Source organism: Rhea americana, unplaced genomic scaffold, assembly GCF_003343005.1.
Source record: "Rhea americana isolate MKP2758 unplaced genomic scaffold, rheAme1 scaffold_69, whole genome shotgun sequence".
Taxonomy (NCBI): domain Eukaryota; kingdom Metazoa; phylum Chordata; class Aves; order Rheiformes; family Rheidae; genus Rhea; species Rhea americana.
Window position 1 is genome coordinate 732,717 of NW_028186856.1, and position 12,239 is coordinate 744,955.

Genomic DNA, 12,239 nt, shown 5'->3' on the forward strand with positions numbered 1-12,239 from the left:
ATTTCTTTGTGTAAGCATCAGACTTTGAACATCTACTGACAACACAAGCATACCAGACAACTTTTTCAGTATTGGTATTGCAGTAAACTGCACAAGTTCCAGACAAGTCCACATGTTCAGAATTGTAGAGTTCAAATAATATGTCTAATTAATTATGTCATGCTGTATGGTAGGTGAGACAAAGTCCCTTAATCTAGTAGTTATGCATGAATCTTTAGTTTCCAATAACTTTAAAAGCAGCTTTCAGGTAGATTTCTCATGATCTTCTTGCCTGAACAGATTTTCTTCCGTTTCCCAGTTAAATCATGCTACTTCAGGTCTTCCCTCAGGTTCCTGAAATAGCTTTGCCATTCAGTAGAATTCAAGGATTGTTACAGTTCAGATTCATAAGATAAAAGCTATACCTTATCTAAGACTTGAATGTCATGCTGTCTTTAAAGTATTTTCTTCACCTACAACCAGGGAAGGAAAGCCTCTTGGATAACAAGTATTTCTAGATTATCAAACTACATGAGCTGTTAGTTGAATGTAATTGAATTGGTGGCTGCCTAATGGTGAGCAGAATGAGCACCAGGCTAGTAATCACCAGTCCTCCCACTTCAAGGTAACAAACCTTGATTAACTAAAATAGAATTGCATCAATAGATCAGTTGTGTTGCAGCTGCAGGAGAACTTGAAACTGTTCTTATTTTCCCTGTATGTAGTGTGCAATCCCAGCTTTTTAAAGTGGTTTAAAGAGTAATGAGTTTCTGCCAAGCGGAAAGGGAATGATGTCCAGTCTACTGGAGAAAGATACCTGAAGTTTAACTTCATTTTTAGGGTTTCTTTTTTAAGATAACTATAGTAGTACTAGATGTGGAATAGTTGGCCCAGTTGAAAGCATTCTGCTTATTGCCTGATCTGTTCTTCCACCAGCCTAGTTGAGATTTCTTCCCAGATGATAATCTCTAATTGTAGCCAAAATTTGATGTGCAGATTAGTGATTAAGGAAAAGTAAAACTCTGGAAATAATCTGGAAATAATCTCGTCACTGATGGTAATCTGTGTGCTTGCTATATAAATGCTAAAGTAATAGTGAATATATTGAAATGTGTTAGAAGCTGCTGCTAACACAATGAGATCAAAGTTTTTTTGTTAAATATGCATTGCTGGGATACTGTGTAGCCTTTGGAATCTCTTGTACTTATTTTTATAAGAAATGTTATTTGGTCACATAAATGACTAAAGATATATATGACTGGCTTATACAGTGCTAAAGGTGTTCACGTGGTGAAGCGTGGAAATAGTGACTGAAGCAGAGAATTTTCTTTGGAGTTAGTAGCATTTGCTAAACATCCACTCTTCTGATTTGGCTTGGCTTCTGACCCACACTGGAATGCCCTGCACAGTAAACACCTGTCTGTTTTTTACTTCTAATTAGTCCACAAATCTTTTTCTAGCTCAGACAAAAAAAAAAAAGAATACCTGTCACCTTGTGGCCTTAAGACAGTAGCTGATGCATGATTCCTTGGTAATTCAGGTGTCCATTTCTGTGAAGCCACTTACCGCCATCTAGATAAAGGATAAATCTATACAGAAARTGGCATTTTCTTAGGTTACTTTTTTACCTTGACCTTTTTAGGGTCAAATCTCTAATCTAGTTTCACAACATGGCCCCACAAATAGTTGTCAGTACAACTGAGGGGAGCCTGGAGATGGAAGTAAAATGAGAATGGAAACGATACTGCTGATGGTTGCCTCATTTTCTCGATCTATAGCCAGGAAGGATGTTTCACATAGATGTATTTACTCTCTTTAACAGATATTGACAAAAAATAACACGAATTTTGCATTTGTTGTGATTGCAGATACAGGATATTTAACTTCCTTTACTTGCTCTGAGTGAAACTTTATAACCAACATTACATAGGTGATTAGACCCCTTGATGGTAATGGTTCCTTCTTGACTAGGGCTTTTAAAAGCTTTCATCTAGGAACATGAGCTGTGAAAACAATTTTAGCAAATGCACTCTACTGTGAAAACTTAAATATAAAGAAATAATGAGAAGTAGTAATGGATAACTGCTAATATTAAACCGAATGACTGAGAACATAGTTTAGTTCCAACTTCATGACCTTCAACTTTGTCTGCATGGATTTTTATAAGCCTGATCAAATAAGAAAGCTTTTTCAAATAAAACTTGTTTTCCCATACTTTTTGGGCCTACCCAGTACAGATGTTTAGTCAGTGAATATCCCAGCCAAATCTGGCTTTTATAAGTAACTTCAGGGCAGATAATTTCTAATCTTATATTTGTAAGTCTGCAAGTTATTCACAATTTCTGATGTGAATTAAAACCTCTATTTCTAACATTCAAGCAGAACCAAGATCGGAAGCATAGGACATATGTTTATGTTCTTACTGTGACGGAAATACTGGAAGACTGGGAGGATTCAGTTAACATAGGTAAACCTGTTCTCTGTCCTCATGTACTATATTCACAATGTGTTAAGCAAACTTCTTTCAAAATCTGAAGCAGATTTGATCATTTGAGGAGAATTTAATTCTGTTCTATAAAGTGAAATTATTGGAAATAGTGATGCTATTCTTCCATCCTTCTGTACATATGTAACTAGGGTTGTTTCCAATATAATGTTATTCTGTTATATAAATTAAATATTCTACATATTGAGTATTATAATGATTTTTTTTATTAAAGGGTATTCTGTCTGATACTCCAGAATCCAGTGTATCTGTGATTTTCTTTGATTTTGTTTTAAGTGTCTTTTAAAACTTTTCAGAGTTTTTTTTTTTTAATGAGGATTTTTCCATCATTTCCTGTGGAAAGTAAAAATCACATTACCTTTTTCAGCCATCTTTTTCAGAAGTAACAGTGCTGACCCTTTATATACGTCTGACAGGTACCTTTGTATCATGCAGTTTAGTGTCATGTAGAATGTCAGTTTATGGATCTTTGATAAATTGAATTAAATAGAAGTGTTAGTTCTGTCATTAAGTGAAAAACACTGTTTAATGTTGAAACTTTCACTGAAAGATTCAGTGTATTTGTCCAGTTGAGTTAACCGAAGGGTTAGTATCAGAAGTGACATCCTAGCTTGATATATATTTAATATGTATAATTTTATATAGCTTATACACATATGCACAGACACTTTTGGGGTTGGGTTTGTTTTTTTTGTGTAGGGGGGTTTCCTCTCAGGGTTCTGAACCTGGTATCCAGAGTTTGATTGACATATGCATGTGTGTATGTTTACTTGCACAGATGCATATATGTCAGTCAAGCTAGGAGGTCATTAGGATGTGCATGTATGTGTGCATGCATATGTACTTTTTCAGTGGGTTTTCTTTTTTCCTCTGGTTTCTGACTTGGAACTGCAGAAGGACTTTGGGGACAGTACTAGTCTGGTCCTGCCTAGTACCAAGCTAGAGGGGAGAGGGCAGCATCCAGCTGCGGGGCTACTGACAACTTATTTTTTTTATGGCAAATCAGGGAGAGCTGCTAGCAGTGAGATGCTAGCTGAATGAACTGCCCTGGTGTGCCAGCATATCTTGACCTTAAACAAGAAGTTTACAGAAGCCATAGTGTTCAAGAACTGTATCTGTATGTCATCCAACATTGTAAAGCCAAATGGAAAATGGGACTAATCCCACTTTTCAGAACACTATCTTTGTCTATAAGCGTTTTCAGAGACCTCTAGTGTTAAAGAATTTGCTTGTATCTAAACTTACCTAAACATTTCTCTAGTATAAGTTGTATTATTTTTAAAAACATACAGTTAACTTGAGTATCCTCATACATGAATGTCTTGAGTATGGAATACTGCTTTCTAAATTGGACTAAATGATTCTTATTCTATACCTTGATGCATGATGTTCATTCTTCATATATGGTTCTGTGCAAGGCAGTATTAAGTCACTTACATCTAGTTCTTATAGAAGAATAGTATTTAGCTCTTTTCCCCTGCTTACTGCTTGAAGGGGGTCTGTATCTGAAATGCTTTATTATGAACCTCGTTTCAGTTAACTTGAGTGAATCTTGTGTTCATCAGTTCTTTCAGTATTTTATGCTTGATAACATGAATTTCTAAAGCTAAATCAAACTTTCTTATAGCAACAAATGATGCTGTTGAAAATTTATAACTATTTTCTTTGAATTATATTCCTTCAGGAAGGAAAAGAGAATGGTTTAAAGTAGAAGATGCAATCAAGGTCCTTCAGTGTCACAAGCCTGTTCATGCAGAGTATTTGGAAAAACTGAAACTGAGCTGTTCACCCACTAATGGAAATTCTGTGGTTCCCCCTCTTCCAGATAATAACTCCTTGTATGTCACTTCTGCACAGACTTCTGGGTTGCCCTCTACTGTGAGATAAACATTTGGATTACCTTTATATTCATGTCATCACAAGGGGAGAGACATCTTTGTTCATGTTAGGCATCTGTATAACTGTCAGTTCTAAGTAAAATATTTGAATGCATTATAATGTCARATTTGTTTGAACATGTTTTTCCTTTTTAACAATGTAAAATAGTATTTCAGCAAACCAAAGCCATATATGGATTTTTTTAAGATGCCTTAATAGGCCATTTTTTAAACTTGAGTATATAAGTTTCCGTATCTGCTAAAATAAATACGCATCTTGATTGTGTTCAGCTTTTTCGAGACTTGTCAGTTTTAGTCAATAGTTCTGCAGGAGTACTCACCTAGAGAACAGCTTGAGTGAATAGTCTTAAGCTATATTCTTAATATCCACAAATAAAATGCTAAGAGCTTAAGATAGCACTATTTGCAGAAAATAAGTGTGGTGAAGGCAGACATGCATAAGGGTGACTATAATGAAGCACTAAAACGTGTTCAGCCTATTGCAGCAAGGGATACCAACACTAAGCAATTGCTTGCCTCAGTCCTCCAAAAGGCTGCCTTGTCCTATGCARTCTTCACATAATGTAGAGATCTAGTGAAGGAAGAATGAATTCATGTCTTGCAGCTACCAAAACCATTCAGCATACTTGTTACTTGGCCAGCTGATAAACTGTCTGAGTGCTGCACATCCCCTCATCCCTTTGTTACTCCTCCTAATGTCAATGTTTATTTTGTTAGTGGTATAATTACATTATAGGCTCCAAAATTTTTTCATTGTTTCTGCAGTCCTTGATGATTTAAAAAATATTTAGGAAAAGTAAGACTTACCCAAGGTACTCCTTGGGTTACAGAGGTGTCTAGTTCCTGCTGGGCAAGATGCCTCAGCATGTGCTGGTTAATAGACTGGTACTTTCTAGGCTTGGAGGCAGGTAGGTTGATACTTACACTAAAGAAGGAATAATATTTCTTATTCATAAGCTATACTGAAAGCCCCAGTGTTCAGTTAGTTCTTAAATACTTTTACTGTTTTAACATCTGTTGTTCTAGCTGGAATAAATAAGGTACAGCTGACAACTTTCCTGTTCTTCATTACTACTTCTCTTTTTTCAGCCAAAAAGATGAAACCTAAATCCAATGTAGGTCTTGATATGTTCTTACCATAGTGTGTGTATGTGTGGTTTTCTTCTACAAGAGCACAATCCAGCTTACAGACATTCTAACTCTGCATTTTTTTTTCTAGGATCTAAACATTATACTTAACTGTACTTCTCCAGTCAGCCAAAAACAGGTTGAGGTAGAACATTACCTCACATGTGAAGTTTATTCTGGGTAAAGCTCATTCTCTTACATCATTTGAACACTTGTAAATAGTCCAACTAGTAAATAGTGAGTGTAAAATGGAAAATAAATGTAATTTAAACCTTTTGTTACTCAGTACACAAATGGCTAACTTCTACTTTTTTAACACAAATTGTGTAAAATGCTGCTATAAATTAAAATTTTGTGCTGTTACACTTTTTTAGGGGGAAAAAATGTTGCCACAAGTTAGTCTTCTGGAAAACCAATCTAGTGCCATATGTAAATGCAGTGAAAGTAGGGAGACAAATGTTCCAATCTCTTAGTGCTGCTGTCTTTGAAAAGGCTTAAATACTACTGACAAGAAGCCTGAGCCACAATGTGGAAGAATTCTGAAATTTTGAGTAGGATGTATCTGATATTCCTGGTTGCTTCTGGAACTGGAAAGAGTATGCAGCTCTGTTCAGATGCATCTGAAGGTGGTGGAAGTATTGCAGATAGCTTAGTTTTGCTTCCAGTCATGTGGTAAATGCTGAGGAAGAGCATCTGCAAACTTCACACTGAACCTAATCCAGATTGGGGCACCATTGGCTCAGCCCATTTCTGTGAACTGAACTGTCTATCAAAAGTTTTTTTTTTTTTCCTAGACAAACATACAATGGAGTCAGGCATTTTACAGAATGTTTAATCTCTGTTAAAATCACTGAACCACTGGATGTAAGGGTACCTCTGGCTCTAAAGTTGCCTTTAAAAGAACGRAGAATTTAGCTCCCTTTTGGTCACTTCTGATGTGTGTGTTTGTTTTTTGTTCATAGTCATTTTAACACTTTAAATTGAGCAAAACTGTACAGGCTTTCTTGTAACAAGGTTATATATAATCTGTGAAACTTAAACCAAGAGTTCAGAGTTCAAGTTCTTATCCATAAAAATGCTTCTGTCTTGGTTTCAGGTTCTTGGAATGAAACCAATCCAAGCTTGTATGAGATWTAGTGGTAATGCATGATCTTATTTTGTAACTCTTGAATTATGTATTTGATAATGTAAAAATGTACAGTATTGCTGTTGCTAACAAACTCAGAGTTGATTGCCTATAAATATTTTGGTTATTTTTTTGGTCACACATTTGAGATGGATTTTTTTTTTTTAAACAGCATTCATTGTATAAGTCTCTTCAGTCTCTCTGCAACCTTTAGAATGAAGCGCAATATTGTTTAGCTTGATTTCAGCCTTTCAAAGATAAAATGTTCTGTGAATTGTACAAACCTAACAGTGGAGGTAAGCTAGAAATACTTCAGTTATGCTACAGGAACTACTGCAGTAAGCAGGCAATAACTAAACTTCAACAGAAATGGCCTGTGTGGAAGTTGGGACAGGAAGGGTGAAATTTGTCCTAGTACCTATTAATCTAAGTTTTCCATGCATCTTTATTTAGATGGACCAAATCTATTTTGTACAGAGTGGATACTGGATGGCTCCTATACCACTGAGCCTGTGAAACATCAAGATTCAGTTCTTCAGTGGAGAACAGGGAGGAGACATGATCACAGCTGCAAGCTTCAGAATGTCAACTTTGCATCACTTACTTTCTCCTAGCTGTTAAGTTTTGAGATTGATTATTGCCATGAGAATATAGTATCAAACAGAAATGGCCTTAATCTTTAAACCCAGGTAGAGCTTAAGTTAAGTGAAATGGTATGTTTTTGAAAACTGCAAGAAATACAGAGGTATTGCATAGAGGCTGTTAAAGTGAAAAATCTTACTTTGGTGCTTATTGTACCATTGACTTAGCCTAGGCTATTAACAATGTGCTGTGGAAAAAAAATAAACAGTTGGTTAGTAAACCAACATGCTTTCCAAAGTGAAGACTGAAAGGAAGGGGGAGGGGGGCAATTTTAAGTTGTAAACATTTTGACTTGCTTGCATGAATTTTCTTTAAAGATTGATGTAAGAATTTTGACTTTTTATATTTGAGATATACCAAAATAAAATCTAAAATAGTCCTGTGGATGGTGTAGTCATTCCATCTCAAATACAGCAGATGCAGTAGTTATACAAAAGGCTCAGAGCCTATCTAAAATTTACTTAATCTGTTCTCTGCTTGCCTCATCCTTGCAGTCTTTAGTTTCATGGGGCACAGAGAAAGCTTTCTGAAGAGCTTATACTAGCACAGCTGTTCTGTCCTCTTGTATTCTCTCTCCTGCATAACCCATAGCAATTAGATGAACTGTAACCCTCTGCTTCCTCTTGTCAACCCTCATGCCTGCCTGCTGCAGCTAGATGTATGTTAACAATGACCATTAAAACAGCTGCACTAGATCAGATCAAAGGTCCATACAGGCCTGTGCTTCATTTTCAGCAGTGCCCAGAAAAATTAAGACAGTAAGTCTTTACCTCAGGGTTCCTCCAAATGTACAGCTTTGCCAAGCTGGACACTATTCCTTTATACTCAGTTATTTTCAGTGGATTTTTTCCCCCTGGATTTACTCCCCCCATTTAGGGGGCATATTTTACTGCTTGCAATAAGTTGTATTAACTTTTGACAATGAGCAGTGGGCCTTTTCTCCCTCATGGCGTGATGTCTGACCACCAGCCCATTGCCACACAGCCACCCAGCTTTACAGGGGCTCTAACTTAGACCTGGCACAGATCAGATCACTGCCCTTCCTTAGRTGTGCTTCAGCTTGGTATGTATATGCTTGGGGGAGGTGGTGTTTGTAAAAGCACAAGATGCAGCAGGAGAAGCAGAATGGTTGTTTTTTTCCAAGAGTTAGAAAGAAAATGAAGAATCTTCTAACTTTGAGAGGTGTGTGTGTGGGGGGGTTCAACTGTTATGGCTTCAGTATTGCTGCAGCCTTAAGCTGGGCACAAAACACCCATCTCAAGGTACAAAGCCAGTACCCTGTGTCCACAGCAGGAAGATAACATGCAAAGACTGGCATCACATGCCAGCACATGCTGGGCTCTGCACAATCTGGACTGACGGTGTCAGGCAGTTCTCCCCCCTCCTTTCCTGTCCCTAAGCAAGCACAAAAATGAAGTTCAAAGAGCACGTTTAGTGAGGACAGAGGCCACTGACTAAGCCTACAGCACAGTCAGCTGTGCTTGCCAGTGGCCCAAGCTGAACTTCCCCAAAGTAACAGCTATTGTTTGTCACACTTTTCAGATAGCTTTCCCTCATTACATAGATGGCTAGCATTAAGAAACACTGAGGGAAAAGAAAAAGAAAAACAGTACCAGGTAAAAGTCCCACTMTTTTATGCACTTACCTTCATGTTGGCTTGCCTGGCAGCTGACACCTGTTACATCCAGACCTTCCAACAAGGCCCTTGGTGCAAATTCCCTTCTGAGCCCTTCTGCTCCCATTTAGTGCAACTTACTGCACTTTCTGCTCTCCAGCTACACCAACCACTAAAAGAACCAGCCTTTGACTGAGGCAGGCAAAGCCCATAGCAACAGGAGAAACACTGTTAGAGCTTCTTCACTGTGCTTGTCTTCTGTACATAAATGCCAAAGGCAGACTAACCTCACAACTGGAAAGGACCACAGTCACACCTCCATAACTCTATCAGTTACCTCTCTTAAGCCTTCAGTTACCTATGATGAGAGGAACAACCACAGTATTGGTACTTCTAATGGCACAGCAGAGATGGGGGCTGAAATGAGCTCATCTGGTACAGCAAGCAATAGCTGAACACCTCAGATGGCACATTTAGGTTTTATCCTGGACTCTGCAACTCTGACTACAGAAATTATGGATACCCACATTCAGGTATGTGCCAATAAGTGCCAATTAGGTCAGAGTTGAAAAGATTCCTTCACAGTTCCAACTACAAGAAGCCAACATAGACTAACAGGGAGTTTCTGGCACACAATCCAGCAACAAGTCCTCGGGTCAGAGAGGTTTCCTGTGTGAATCAATTTTGTATTCCATTCTGTTCCACTATCATGTCACACTTGCATCAACCCCTTACCTGGGCAGACTGGTGACTGCTCAACATACAGAAATTTTAAATATTGTACCACCAAGTTCCCTCTTTAACTTGAGGCAGATACTCAAGTATTCAGCATCTCAGGGACAGGCTAATCGAAGGTGACAACTCCCTAGCAAAGTGAGCTATCAAGGAGATTAGTCATCTTAGGGTATAATTCTCTTTGCCAACATATGTCATCCAGTAAGTAGTGCTCAGCTAAGAGCTCTTGGTTAAGAACTCTTGAGATCAAGCAGTTTTTAGCCTTAGCTTTTTGTCCTGCAGATGACGATAAAGTCTTACTTACTCATCCTGAACCACTTCTGGCTTTAACCTGCAAATCTAAGGATATACTATCAAGGCAAATAAGGATAAAGCAGTTAAGCTTGTGTGATGCTACTTCTAATCCAGTGCAAAATAACACAGATACTCACTTTAAAAATCTTTCTGCACGCTTTTGACAGCAAGGGATGTATTACATGGTATAAAATCAGTTACACACAGCAGACATGAAATTAATAACATTAACATGCATGCTAATGATGTTATGCATCGATAAACCATGTTACAATACATCTGTTCATCAATTAGATATCACTAGGAAGTGCCCGAACTGTGCGCTGAAGTAGCAGACTTTTGTACTCGAACATCCCACCAAAACCCCCMCACACAATAGCAATTGAAAGAGTGAGTTATAATCTTAAGTTATCAATGGTTGTCTTCTTTAAGAGGAGTTAAGAACTGTYAGAAGACTAAATCACATAGTAATAGCATCCCGCTACAGTCAAATGAAGCTCAGTGTCTATGTAATGAATAATCACTCTTCCTTTTATTTCAGTGTCATATTACATTACAGTCAAGACATGTTACTGACAAAACCTACCAGACATTTTACTTGAAAATAACCCTCAAAAAAAAAGGAATGTACATAAATTGAGAGATGTCACAGTTTTTGATGTTACTATTCCATTAAGATGTTTTACAATAATTTTGATGCGTTGGAAATACACTTTCTTGAAAGCTATAGAAGCAACATTTCACTTGTATTAGACTAAAGTCAGCTAACACAAAAACAGTTTCCTCAGTTCCCAGTGACAATACACTCCTCAGCCATGGAAGAACACGGCTAAATGCTTAAAGATGACCACCAATGTTCTTCAGAATGTTTATGCAATAATAAAAGGCTCCTGAATCTCTATTCTTCATCTAAAGGAAATTACTGCAGTGTTTTACAGGTGTGGGTTTAGAGTCCATTTGATAATTCAGGCTCTATAGCTATGGAGTTATTATCCAGAAACTAAAATATAAAATGCAATGTCAACACTCTTGTTCAGGATTTCAGAATATTTGACACTTAGCACCAGTAATGTTACAGGAAACCCCTTTACCATGGATTCATCCAATGAATATCCATTAAAAATGCAAATAAAACTAATGCTCCCTAGAGGAAAGCTGCATTTGCTAGACAGCTGTCATGCTAGAAGATACAGAAGTAAACAAGTTCAACAAGTTTCAGATAATGGCTGAATATCCATCTGCTTAACTGACAGGGGAAAAAAATAGCCAGCTTCAGAAAATTTGATCTAGAAATTTCAGATACCTAAATACAATATACAGCATGCATACACACACAGTCAAATTTAAAATGATTAAGATATGCCAGAACATATCCCAAAACAAACAGGAATTTTAGTTTTGGGAAATACTTAAAAATTCCTGTCATTAGGACCATCCTTTGAGTTGCATTTCTCTAAAAAGTTGTGAAACAAAGTTAACCTGTGCTTTTACACCATTATGTTCAGACATGCCAGCACCATGAACTCATACATTCAAATTCAGCCAGTACGGATTTCTTCATGTTCTGAGCTCATTGAGATGCTTAGAGGGGGAAAAAAAATAAATAAAACATCCCCCCACACCCCTAACCCCAAAATACATATACTGGCTACTGTGTATGCCAACTGTACTATAATCCACTTTGTTCTATCCATTCCATCACTACCAAGTARGGGACAGATTTTTTTTTTTATTTACATATTAAGAACGTTTCATCAAAACCTTAGTGATAAAGTAGTTTTGTGTGAACTCTAGCTGAGTTTTAGCCCTGAACATACAAAATAGAGCCATCTGCTTAAAGTGTCTTTGGTCTGGATTCAGCCTACCTAATTTTGATTTAAATTCTGTTAAGTGCCAATTCAGATCCTGCTTCTTATCTCCAGTTAGTTTTGGGGAGAAGGAAGAGAGCCACTTTCAGAGGGGATCCCAAAGCAGGTTTGTGCAGCCTCTGGGGGTGCCTCTCTTCCCCCGACTACAGGCAGAGCTGAGGAAAGCTGTACACTTAAAGTAGCGTCCATTTACAGTTTTAAGAGGTAGGTGAAGTGAATCCGGAGCCTGCTGCACAGTTATTCCTGGCTGCCCGCTACAGAAGTTGTCCATGTTAACAGTATATATAGGATCTATGCCAACCAAACCCAAACATACATCCATTCGTAACAAGAAATTGGGGTTAATGGCGCTTACCCATTCTGAATAACAAATGGTCTGTTATAAACTCTGGATGCAACTTTGGCTTACATTTGACACAGAAATTACTCTAAAACATTTTTGCAGCTT

The 12,239-nt window shown here is 37.5% G+C and overlaps 1 protein-coding gene across 3 annotated transcripts in view; it reads left to right on the top strand.

Moving 5' to 3' along the window:
• Positions 1-7,665, top strand: part of NUDT4 (nudix hydrolase 4) — a 29,748-nt gene extending 22,083 nt beyond the window's left edge. For 2 of the 3 annotated variants that reach the window (XM_085321259.1, XM_085321261.1), the window contains 2 exons: positions 2,359-2,446; positions 4,170-7,665. In XM_085321259.1, the coding sequence (XP_085177385.1) occupies positions 2,359-2,446; positions 4,170-4,372 (291 nt within the window). In that variant the 3' untranslated portion in view covers positions 4,373-7,665. The remainder of the gene's footprint in view (positions 1-2,358; positions 2,447-4,169) is intronic. The other variant, XM_085321260.1, reaches the window with a different exon arrangement.
• Positions 7,666-12,239: the final 4,574 nt, after the last annotated feature.